This window comes from Lepidochelys kempii, chromosome 1, assembly GCF_965140285.1.
Source record: "Lepidochelys kempii isolate rLepKem1 chromosome 1, rLepKem1.hap1, whole genome shotgun sequence".
Classification (NCBI taxonomy): domain Eukaryota; kingdom Metazoa; phylum Chordata; order Testudines; family Cheloniidae; genus Lepidochelys; species Lepidochelys kempii.
This window is the reverse complement of record NC_136380.1, coordinates 227,718,581-227,730,967: the sequence shown is the minus strand read 5'-3', so window position 1 is coordinate 227,730,967 and position 12,387 is coordinate 227,718,581. Positions and strand designations below refer to the sequence as shown.

Genomic DNA, 12,387 nt, shown 5'->3' with positions numbered 1-12,387 from the left:
GAACAGGTTGTGCTGGTGGGGGAGTGGCATTATATGTGAAAGAAAGTGTAGAATCAAATGAAGTAAAAATCTTAAACGAACTAAATTGTACAGTAGAATCTCTATGGATAGTAATTTCATGCTTGAAAAATAAGAATATAGCAGTAGGGCTGTATTACTGACCAGAATGGTGTTAGTGACTTTGAAATACTCAGGGAGATTAGAGAGGCTATTAAAATAAAAAACTCAATAATAATGGGGAATTTCAACTATTCCCATATTGACTGGGTACATATCACCTCAGGAAGGAATGCTGAGATAAAGTTTCTTGACACCTTAAATGACTGCTTCTTGAAGCAGCTAGTCCTGGAACACACAAGAGGAGAGGCAATTCTTGATTTAGTCTTAAGTGGAGCACAGGATCAGGTCCAAGAGGTGAATATAGCTGGACTGCTTGGTAGTAGTGACCATAATATAATTAAATTTAACATCCCTGTGGCAGGGAAAAATCCACAGTGGCCCAACACTGTAGCATTTAATTTCAGAAAGGGGAACTACACAAAAATGAGGTTAGTGAAACAGAAATTAAAAGGTACCGTACCAAAAGTAAAATCCCTGCAAGCTGCGTGGAAACTTTTTAAAGACACCATAATAGAGGCTCAACTTAAATGTATACCCCAATTAAAAACAAAAAAAGTCAGAGAACCAAAAAAGAAAGAGTCACCGTGGTTAAACAACAAAGTAAAAGAAGCAGTGAGAGGCAAAAAGGCATCCTTTAAAAAGTGGAAGATAAATTCTAATGAGGAAAATAGAAAAGAGCATAAGCTCTTGCAAATGAAGTGTAAAAATATAATTAGAAAGACCAAAAAAGAATTTGAAGAACAGTTAGCCAAAGACTCCAAACATTTTTTTTTTTTTAAATACATCAGAAGCCGAAATCCTGCTAAACAACCAGTGGGGCCACTGGATGATCAAGCTGCTAAAGGAGCAGTAAAAGACGATAAGACCATTGCGGAGAAACTAAATGAATTCTTTGCATCGATCTTCACTGTTGAGGATGTGAGCGAGATTCCAAAACCTGAGCTATTCTTTTTGGGTGACAGATCTGAGAAACTGTCCCAAATTGAGGTGTCATTAGAGGAGGATTTGGAACAAATTGATAAACTAAACGACAATAAGTCACCAGGACCTGATGGTATTCACCCAAGAGTTCTGAAGGAACTCAAATTTGAAATTGCAGGACTACTAACTGTCATCTGTAACCTGTCATTTAAATCAACTTCTGTACCAGGTGACTGGAGAATAGCTAATGTGACAACAATTTTTAAAAAGGGCTCCAGAGGTGACGCTGGCAACTACAGGCCAGTAAGCTTCACTTCAGTACTGGGCAAATTGGTTGAAACTATCGTAAAAAACAAAATTGTCAAACACATAGATGAACGTAATTTGTTGGGAAATAGTCAACATGTTTTTTGTAAAGGGAAATCATGCCTCGCCAATCTACTAGAATTCTTTGAGGGGGTCAACAAGTATGCAGACAAAGGAAATCCAGTGGATATAGTGTATTTAGATTTTTCAGAAAGCTTTTGACAAGGTCCCTCGCCAAAGGCTCTTAAGCAAAATAAGCCGTCATGGGATAAGAGGGAAGGTTCTCTCATGGATTGGTAATTGGTTAAAAGATAGGAAAAAATGGCCAGTCTTCAGAATGGAGAGAGGTAAATAGTGGTGTCCCCCAGGGATCTGTTCTGGACCCAGCTCTATTTAACGTATTCATAAACAATCTGGAAAAAGGGGCAAACAGCGAGGTGGCAAAATTTGCAGATGATACAAAAGTCCCAGGCAGACTGCGAAGAGCTACAAAAGGATCTCACAGAACTGGGTAACAAAATGGCAGATTGCATTTATCAACATTAAATTTCAAGTAATGCACATTGGAAATCATAATCCTAACTATACATATACAGTGATGGGGTCTAAATTAGCTGTTACCACTCAAGAAAGAGATCTTGGAGTCATTGTGGATAGTTCTCTGAAATCATCCACTTAATGTGCAGCAACAGTCAAAAAAGCAAACAGAGTATTGGGAATCATCAGGAAAGGGATAGATAATAAGACAGAAAATATCATATTGCCTCTATATAAATCCATGGTATGCCCACATCTTGAATACTGCGTGCGGATGAGGTCGGCCCATCTCAAAAAAGATATATTGGAATCGGAAAAGGTTCAGAAAAGGGCAACAAAAATTATGAGGGGTATAGAATGGCTTCTGTATGAGGAGAGACTAATAAGACTGGGACTTTGCAGTTTGGAAAAGAGGCGACTAAGGGGGGATATGATAGAGGTCTATAAAATCACAAGTGGTATAGAGACTGTAAATAAGGAAGTGCTATTTACTCCTTCTCATAATACAAGAACAAGGGGCCACCAAATGAAAATAATAGGTAGCAGGTTTAAAACAGACACAAAGTATTTTTTCACGCAAAGCATAGTCAACCTCTGGAACTCCTTGCCAGAAGGTGTTGTGAAGGCCAATACAATAACCGTGTTCAAAAGGGAGCTAAATAGATTCGTGGAAGATAGGTCCATCAATGGCTATTAGCCAGGATGGGCAGGAATGGTGTCCCTAGCTTCTGTTTGCCCGAAGCTGGGATTGGGTGACAGGGCATGGATCACTTGATGATAACCTGTCTTTTCGTTCCCTTGGGACACCTGCCATTGGCCACTGTCAGAGGACAGGATACTGGGTTTGGTGGACCTTTGGTCTGACCCAGTATGGCCATTCTTATTTTCTTAGAATCAGAGTTCATTGAACTGTGTTGTAATGGTGCTGGAGCTTTTTACTTTTTTTTTTAAAGCTTCTTAGTAACTTAAGCACTTGATTGTTTACAAAAAGAAATAATTGGTTTTAATATATTAAAAGTATCTTCTGCACTTGTGGTTCCATTGTTGGGGTCGTATGATATTGTAAAAATGACTCCTATCTCTAATACTGGTGGGAGTGGGGGGAGACGCAACAAACCTCTTTTCTGTATAAAAAATTCTTGTATATATTTCTAGAGAATTTTGTTTTGAGTTTGCGGTTAAATCTATAAACATTTTTGTGAAGATACAATATGGGCTGTCAAGGTTCCTTCCCCACTCTGAACTCTAGGGTACAGATGAGGGGACCTGCATGAAAAACCCCCTAAGCTTATTTTTACCAGCTTAGGTTAAAACTTATCCAAGGTACAAACTATTTTACCTTTTGTCCCTAGACTCTATTGCTGCCACCACCAAACGTCTAACAAATATAACCGGGAAAGAGCCCACTTGGAAACGTCTTTCCCCCCAAAATCCCCCCAAGCCCTATACCCCCTTTCCTGGGGAAGGCTTGATAAAAATCCTCACCAATTTGCATAGGTGAACACAGACCCAAACCCTTGGATCTTAAGAACAATGAAAAAGCAATCAGGTTCTTAAAAGAAGAATTTTAATTGAAGAAAAAGTAAAAGAATCACCTCTGTAAAATCAGGATGGTAAATACCTTACAGGGTAATCAGATTAAAAAAACATAGAGAATCCCTCTAGGCTAAACCTTAAGTTACAAAAGGCACAAAAACAGGAATACACATTCCATTCAGCACAACTTATTTTATCAGCCATTTAAACAAAACAGACTAACGCATCCTAACTAGATTGCTTATTAACTCTTTACAGGAGTTCTGACCTGCATTCCTGCTCTGGTCCCAGCAAAAACAACACACAGACAGAGAGAACCCTTTGTGTCCCCCCCACCCCCAGCTTTGAAAGTATCTTGTCTCCTCGTTGGTCAGGTGCCAGCTTTAGCTTCTTAACCCTTTACAGGTGAAAGGGTTTTTCCTCTGGCCAGGAGGGATTTAAAGGTGGTTAGCGTTCCCTTTATATTTATGACATGGGCAAAATAGTTAAATTTATAGCCTTGATTTATAAGTTTTCAGAACATTTTGTGCTAAATTGGAGTGCAGAAGCTTTCAGTTATTCGATGCCTGGCAAACATTACAAGGTTCTTATATTTCAGAGATGACCAGTAAAGTGATCATTAGAGTGACAGATATGAACAGCTAATTTCCCCCTCCCAGTATGCTTCAGAAGTCACTCGAAGTGTCATGCTGCCCTATACTACATTTTGGTGTTTGAACCAAAGTGCACGTTTCCCCAACTTCATAAATAATGTTTCTGTAATTTGGTTTCAAAAGGGCAACATGTTTGTTGACTCGTCAGTAGTTTTTACATTTGGCCTAAAATTCTGCATGTCTTCTACAGTATGTATTTTAGATGCAATGAAACTGCTTTTTAATATATAAGAACGTGATTTACAAAGCAGCATGGTCATAGTAATATTGATTAAACAGTGTCAAATAGTAACTATTGTTCATCTTCTGTGATGTGACATGCTGAAAGTTGAGGCACCAGTGTGCATTTCCAATTTTACATGACTTTGGATAAAACTTCAAATTTCCCATTGTTTTTATTGATCATCAATTTGTAACTAACTTTTGGTTCCTTTTAAAATCACTTTGACAGTTAATACAAATTGCTGATTACTGAAACTCTTACACAGGTGTGGAAAAATGGCAAAGAGAATTGCAGAGAAGGAGTTGACTGACAGAAATTGGGATCAGGAGGATGAAACTGAGGAGGTAAAGGATTTTTTTGCATTTCCTAGCAAGATAATAAAATGCCTGTGACAAAGCCAACAGTGAGGTCTTTCCCTGAGGTATAGAACAAGTATGTGTGAAAGAGGTGCACTAATTCTGTAAAAGTGGATAAAGCTCAAGAAATTAAAGTTCAAGTTGGAAAAATTGAGTAATAAAAGGCCCCTCTGTAGAAGGTTTGACTCACCACTGGTGTGTCCTTTTGCAGCCACACATAGCAGCTCTTTCCTCGTCTAATGCCCCCTGCCAACAGCTGCTGCAGCCCTTCCAAGGTCTCTCTTCTTGTGGCTTCGCCCTCCAGCCATGTCATATTTTAGTCCCACTTCTTCTGAGGTATGAGTACAACAAATAGCAGTCCAGTGTTCTTACAAAAGGGTCTTCAGCTACCAACTGTGGGTCCCGTGGTCCTCATGTCCTTCTCTCAGGGCTCTTAGTTGTGCTTATGCCTTTCTCAGGGGGGGCCTCACACCACCTTCCACAGTAGTTGTTAGGGGAACCCATGCCCTCCCACTACATTGGGTTCCAGTTCACAGATCCTGTAACTAGCAGGCAAAATCTGTTCCTTTTGATTCCTTGCTGCTGCTGTCCTGCTTATACTGTAACCTGTCAGCTGGTCTCTCACTTAGTTCACACTTCTGTCAGGGCCAGGACTCTTAGGGCTCTTCCCTGGAATCCTCCAGGAAATCCCCAACCAGAAGTATAAACTTAAACCAAATTCACGCTCCATGGACTTGACCTTTCATGTTTCTTTTATATTCCCCTTGCTCTATTTCTTCACTGAACACCTCAAAGAGTACACTCCCTGAAATTCCAGATCCTGCCCTTTTGTCAGGATTCCTCACCATTGGAGCCTGCTCCACACCCTAGTATTCTCTGTCTCTCTCCTCTCACACGGCTTTACTTGAGAGGATCCCAAGGCCAATTCTCCCCCTGGACTTTTGTTGACTCCCCCCAATGACTGCAGCTGCCACCTTCTACCCCAAGCTTCCTCTCTTTGTACTAACCACCCAGCTCATCTCAGCCCTGGCATTTATCTTTAATTGGGGATGGCCCAGCCTCCAGGTGCAGCCAGGTCAGTTAATTGGTCTTGCAGACCTACATTTAACCCTTTCAATGACAGAATGGGGTATATTTCCTATCACAGTCTCCAAGATGTATCAAACAATGAAGTTAATTGTTTGCTGTAACTTGTTGAAAAAGAAAATGAACAGTTCAAATGGCTTATTAATTTACAGTTTAAAAGGAATTCATGTTGGGGTAACAAACTCTTCTTTTTTCTAGCTTCTTTAGGGCAGAAGACAAAATAATAGTTCACATGTCCTGATTTAAATCCTTTTCAGGGGCTACTTTTTAATAGTATTATACAGTGATTAGTTCCTGCATTACACTTGTTCAAATAGGACTGATATATGTAGGTTATGGGGTTCACTAGCTATTTCACTTTCCTTTTGGTCTTGGAGAAGACTGTATTCAGTCATGATAAAAGGAACAAGGCCTCCTGGAGTTGATAGATAGCACCAAAAAAAGGCTGAATTTTGGTCTTGTGTGCCATGTAGGCTGAAGAAAATACACCTCTACCCCGATATAACGCGACCCGATATAATGCGGGTTTGCATACAACGTGGTAAACCTCCGACACGCTGCTCTGAGAGCATGTTAAGGGTGCCGGGCCGGGGCCAAGGGGTTGGATAAGGGGCAGAGGATCTCAGAGGCGGTCAGGGGCTCCCCCCTGCCCCCCCATGGTCACCTATAACACGGTGAGAATTTTTTTGTCTCCCGAGGACAGTGTTATATTGGGTAGAGGTGTACTTTAAGAAATCCTGGGACCTTAATCTGATCACCCCTCTAGCTATGTCGCTAGAATTACAGGAAGGGAACTAGCCTCCTCAGAAGCCCAAGTCCTTTTGCACAGAATAGAGGATGTTAAATTTATAGTGGGAACCCAAACTTGTGAATTTGTTAGAATGCTTAAGGGTTTTGAGCTCTTAAGATGCATGTGGAGTAGAAGAGCTTTTACGATACCAAGTTTGGTAGGGACCATTGCTTTGACTGCTTGAGATACAGATAGAAGTCATAGATAAAGCCAAGTACAGAACTTCTGTTCGAATCACACTTAGCTTCTATATGGGTCAACTTCAGAATTATGTTTCTTGTTATTTAACTTGGAACACTTTGCTTAGTTCCTCACTGACAGTGTAGGAGCAGTTAGCTACCAGTCAAACAGCACATTCCACCTAGATACAAGAATCAGTATTTATAGTGTCAGAATATGTTAAGACCTGCACTTTTGCATCATTTGTAAACAAGTTATACTAGCTTATGCAGTACTCAAAATGTGAAAACTTAGGCCAATAGAAAATGAGGGAAATCTAAAGTTACCAATACATTTTTGAAACAAGTTGTATTAAAGTCCTCCATTTATTCTGTGGTGGTGGTGGTCAGGTTTTGCCTTATAAATGCAACAGCTTGCAGAAAATTGGTGATGACTTACGGCCCGCACAATCTATATCTAAGAGGCCAAGGCCAAAATGAAGGTCACAAGAGTAGTAGTGCAGGCGGTTGCTAATGATTTGGGATTAACTTCTCCAGCATCAATATTGTGTAACCTTTGTTCTCAAAGAGCTGAATTTCTGAAGTAATTCATTTGCCATAATAAAAATGAAATCAAACTGGATTTGTGAGGAAGGGAAGTAAAATGAATGATATGAGAGAGATGGATGTGAAGGTAGTTTCAAACTTCCAGCTAACCACCCAAGAATCTGACAGCCTAGTCCTGTCAAACAACATATCTGGCTTTTTCAGCTTACTTTCCCTTCATACTGGAAAAGTGTTAAAGCACTGTCCCCAAATTGGTCTGCACTGTATCAGATAGCATCATTTTACAATAGTTTTATTTATGGTAGAATCTCTATTTTATGAAGTACTTGGGAATTGAGGAGTTTATAAAATTGAACATCTCAGAATTACAGCAGGCCTGGTACATCAGTTAATTGTTCAGTGATATGGTACATAATGAGTGATGACAAATGTAAAACAGCATGCCTGATTCATTTCTTTCTGAGATGTATTTCTCTATTTTAGGGAACTGCATCTCTTTGCTGCCAAATCACTCAGGCTCTTCAAACCTGTACAATTGCTTGAATGTCAGCTGAAGGATTGAAGTCACATTTGGCAGCAGAAAGATGACTTGGACAGCAGAAAAATTGTTCATATTACTAGTCATTCATAAGATAAATGCTCATAAAATCAATGTTCCTTTTCCACTATTAAAAACACACTTTCTTCCTTTTTCTTTATCATTTTATTCTCCACTTCTCGTTTGTGAAGCTTTGACCTGTGGGAGTTTGGCAATGTATCTTATTGTTGGGAGTGGTAGTTGTTACTGAAGCTGGGAGTGAACAACAGGAAACAAGTATTCAATGATTGCCTGTTCTGTTTTTTCCCCTCTAAAACACGTGGCATTTGCTACTGTTAGAAGACACGATACTGGGCTAGATGGACCATTGGTCTGACCCAGTATGGCCATTCTTATGTTTTTACAACTGCTGGTACGCAGAAGACTAATACCACTAGTAGGTTTCTTTCCAGGGTATTTTGACCCTGCATGTTCAGACCCTCACCAGGCATTCCCCAGTTTGTACTTTTCCTACAGGTGGGAACTTTCTCAGTGGCTAGTGAAGAAGTCCTGAAGAACAGAGCTATTAAGAAAGCAAAGCGCCGAAATGTTGGGTTTGAGGTAACTAACATTTAAGACTAATATAGTTACACTCTCAATCTTTAATACTGAAAAATGTGCCACCTGTGCTCTATTCATGATTATGTATTGTACATTTCCCCTGTAATTTAACTTGTATAGCAAGCTTTTTTAAAAGGTACTATAGTGGACACTGTTCAAATACAGGAATCTATGTTTGCTGCAGAAGATATTTTCAGTAACTGTCCACATAGCAATGGTTAAGGGTGGAATGGGATATAGACAGTACAAATGCCATGGTCAGAAAAGGATGAAAGTTCTTTAAAACATTTTGAATTTGCACTATAGACAACTAACTAGCATTTCTAAAGACAAAAGAAACCAAGCATTTGAATAGCTTCAGTTTTCCAACAATGGGAACATTTTGGAGATTTTAATAACTTAGTGTTAGAGGAGGGCTGATAAACTTGCCTATTATTAAGGTTACCAGACATTTCCTGAAATACTCTATTTTCAGTTGCTATAATGTCATTAAACTTTTAGCCATTTGGGCTGAAATTTCAGCCATTTATGAGGATGAGGTTAGGGGAAAAAACATTGAATTTTGCCGATGTTAAAAAATTCTGGAGACCTTTTCTGGAAACAGGCAGAAGGTATATGTGTGGGAAATAAATTTTTTCTATGTTTTTATCTGAAATTATGTAGTTCTAGGTTTCCATGTGTTCAGGAAAGCAGGTTATTAATGTTTTTTTAATGCAAGATACATTCTTGCTGTGGGAGTAGATCAAATTGTGTTTATCAACAATGCTAGTACAAAGTTTAATTACTAACATCATGTCTTCCTGCCTGACTTCCACATACTGTACAACATGTACTTCTTAAAATAGGGCATTTTCCTACTCATTCATTACTAATCCTGCAGATTTTGTTCTCAAATTTGTCTTCCTATTCTGATGATTTAGTTAGTTGTATCCTGATCCTCTCAAGGTGAGGTGTGTATATATAGGCTTGGAAGGACTAGGTTTTTATTGGTAAATGTCAATAAACGTCTTTCACCATACGTGTGCACCAATGCAAAAGTATTTGTCAATAATACTCCAAATTTACAGATAGTCAAAGTAAGGAAAAGTTGCTTGAAAACAATTTGATTTAAGGATATTTATTTTGTATATTTTGACATGATATTGGCAATTTTAGTGTTAATAGTTATAGAGCTTTAAGTTTTTGAATCAGCGTCTGTCATTAATTCTGACCTCCCTTTCCCCCCAATTTCCGACAACTGTGAAAATTTAAATAGATTTTAAAAATGCTTTAAAAAAACAGATCTGTTGAAATTAAAAAAATAGAATTCTGCTAAGCTTAGTTATGTACCTTTGTACTCATATTGTCAGTTGCCTGAGCCAAGGCACAGTAATTCTAAATATTTGTTGAAAACAAAGCATGTATGAACTGGAAGGAAATTGATGTCTGATTTCTGTAAATAGAGTGGTTAGAAAATGATTGTTTGTCAAATGTTGTAAACGACAAACACTAGTACGTGTTTGTTTTTGTTTTAAGGGATTCGGTACCATTCACAATTTTTTTTTTTTTTGTTGGAACTGTTTTGCAGTAGTGCTTGATTAGTACTAAGTATATGAAAACATTTTTGTGGGTGAGGTGTGTATATAATTGGTTGTATTTATTTTATTTCATTTCAGTCTGACAATGGAGGAGCTTTTAAAGGGTTTAAAGGTTTTGTTTTACCTTGTGGAAAAGGAGGTGGTGGCTTCACTGGATTTGGTAATGGTACAGAAATGAAGTCTTTAGGAGGGCTGTCGAATGGAAGCAGTGGTATTTCTAATACTCCCTCTTTCACTAGTGTAAAGACTGCTCCTGAAGCACAGCCTGCATTTGGTAAGTTGACGAATACTTTTATTTGTAAATAAAATAACATTTATTTATAAATGAAATTCCAAAGTTATTAATTTGTTTAAGCTAAAGTGGTGGTCCAAACTTTAAGTGACGGTTTTTCATTGTAACAATAAAAGTAAGTTTCAAAAAACTCTATTCTCTGTTGGGTTTCTTACAAAGACTTTAAACAAGTGGGAAGGGCAAGTCATATACTCAGTTTGATCTCCAAATGTGACATTTGGAAACTAATTCATATTTGGGAGTAGATTAGGTAGAAGTTAGAGGCTTTCTGGAAAAAAATGAATGGGAATGGAAGACTGAAACATGGTATAGTATGCCAAGTTTTATGAATCCTGCTGATAAAGTATTTTCATTTTAATTTTGAATGTCTCATTTTTCCTAAATTCCACAACTTAGAGGAATAAAATTCAGTGAAAGTAACCCATCAGATGTGACTGCTTCAGTTGCAACTCTCATTATTGAAAGATGGATCAGATAGTGTTTAGATCTTAAGGGAAGAGATTTAAATGACTTTCAAACTATGCTGTTTTTTATTTTGTTATGTATAAAACATTGCTATCTACTTAAAATCAAACTGAGCACATTGAGAAATGTTACTTTAAAATAGTTATGGATTGCCCATCATAGCAAAGGGAATTTTCCATTTTTTTATGTAGCCATTATGGTGTTTTTCGAAGTAATGTTAATTCATGATTCTGGCCACCTGATTCTATAATTGTTTTCTAAAATAACTTGTGACAACGACTGAAAACCTATCCATAAATCAGCTACAATAATCTGAAACAGTTTTCTATACTGCAGTTTCCTATAGGCAAACTTGGTACTAAAGATAATGGGTTACATTTGAATCCTATCTTTTGTATATTGTATAAAAATACTTTTGGCTTTAGTTTTCTGGAGTCAAACTGACAACTTTTGGGTTTTCATAATGCTTCTGTCTTATTTCCTTCTGGTGATGGTGGGGTCATCCTTTACATTTTTTGTCCTTGAATGAAGAGCTAAAACAAATTTTGGCTATTTGCTCCATAGAAGCTCTAGGTGGAGCTATGGACATCTTAGCTGAAGACTGCAGGATAATTGATTCCCAAAGCTGTATGATTTTATGCTCTCTAGTGAATTGATCAGTAAGAGAATGTTTTATAAATAAGATAAATATAATTTAATATAGATTGTATATAAACAAATACTCATCCTAGTCTAGGCTCTTCATTATGGTACTCATTCAGTTTATTTTGAGATTATATTTTCCAGCACACAGGTCTTGTGGCTTCAGCATTTTTCCAATATTTTGGAAACGTGCACATCTTATTTTAGGATTGAATTCTTTGCATGTTCTCTGCTTGAAGATGGAACTTTTCATTTTGAAAAATTGGTTCTTCTTCGAGTAGTGTTCATAAGTTTATGGAGGAGATGGTATGATGGGATAACATGGTTTTGGTAATTAAATATTCATGGTAAATAGGCCCAATGGCCTGTGATGGGTTTTTAGATGGGGTAAGATCCAAGTTACCCGGGAAAGAATTTTCTGTAGTATCTGGCTGATGAATCTTGCCCATATGCTCAGGGTTTAGCTGATCGCCATATTTGGGGTCGGGAAGGAATTTTCCTCCAGGGCAGATTGGAAGGCCCTGGAGGTTTTTCGCCTTCCTCTGTAGCATGGGGCATGGGTCACTTGCTGGAGGATTCTCTGCTCCTTGAGGTCTTCAAACTACAATTTGAGGACTTCAATAGCACAGATATAGGTGTGAGGTCTTTTTTAGGAGTGGTGGGTGAAGTTCTGTGGCCTGCATTGTGCAGGAGGTCAGACTAGATGATCATAATGGTCCCTTCTGACCTAAATATCTATGAATCTATGAATATGGGTGCTCCACTGTAGGTGTATCCACATTCCTGTGCTTCAGATTGGAGATTTTAGATAGCAGTGCCCAGTTGGCCTGCATATGCGCTCTCCCTGTTGTGTGCTCTGTCTCAAGGCTATCTAGCGCTGCACGGGTGAGCCACCCGGAGTTCCTTCTCAACCACTTTTGGCCTGAAATGAAGCATTAGCAGAGTCCAGAATTTATTTCTGAACTGTACTTCCAGTATATACTATAGCTAGTAGAGTTTACGTTAGATTAATACTGTCCT

The 12,387-nt window shown here is 38.3% G+C and overlaps 1 protein-coding gene across 6 annotated transcripts in view; it reads left to right on the top strand.

The window, feature by feature from the left end:
- The window catches only part of NUP50 (nucleoporin 50), a 37,700-nt gene that overhangs the window by 5,301 nt on the left and 20,012 nt on the right, over positions 1 to 12,387 (top strand). For 4 of the 6 annotated variants that reach the window (XM_073316153.2, XM_073316133.2, XM_073316124.2 and 1 more), the window contains 3 exons: positions 4,562 to 4,640; positions 8,308 to 8,391; positions 10,047 to 10,242. In XM_073316153.2, the coding sequence (XP_073172254.1) occupies positions 4,572 to 4,640; positions 8,308 to 8,391; positions 10,047 to 10,242 (349 nt within the window). In that variant the 5' untranslated portion in view covers positions 4,562 to 4,571. Of the gene's footprint in view, positions 1 to 3,840; positions 3,864 to 4,561; positions 4,641 to 8,307; positions 8,392 to 10,046; positions 10,243 to 12,387 lie in introns of those variants that run through there. The other 2 variants (XM_073316143.2, XM_073316174.2) reach the window with 2 other exon arrangements.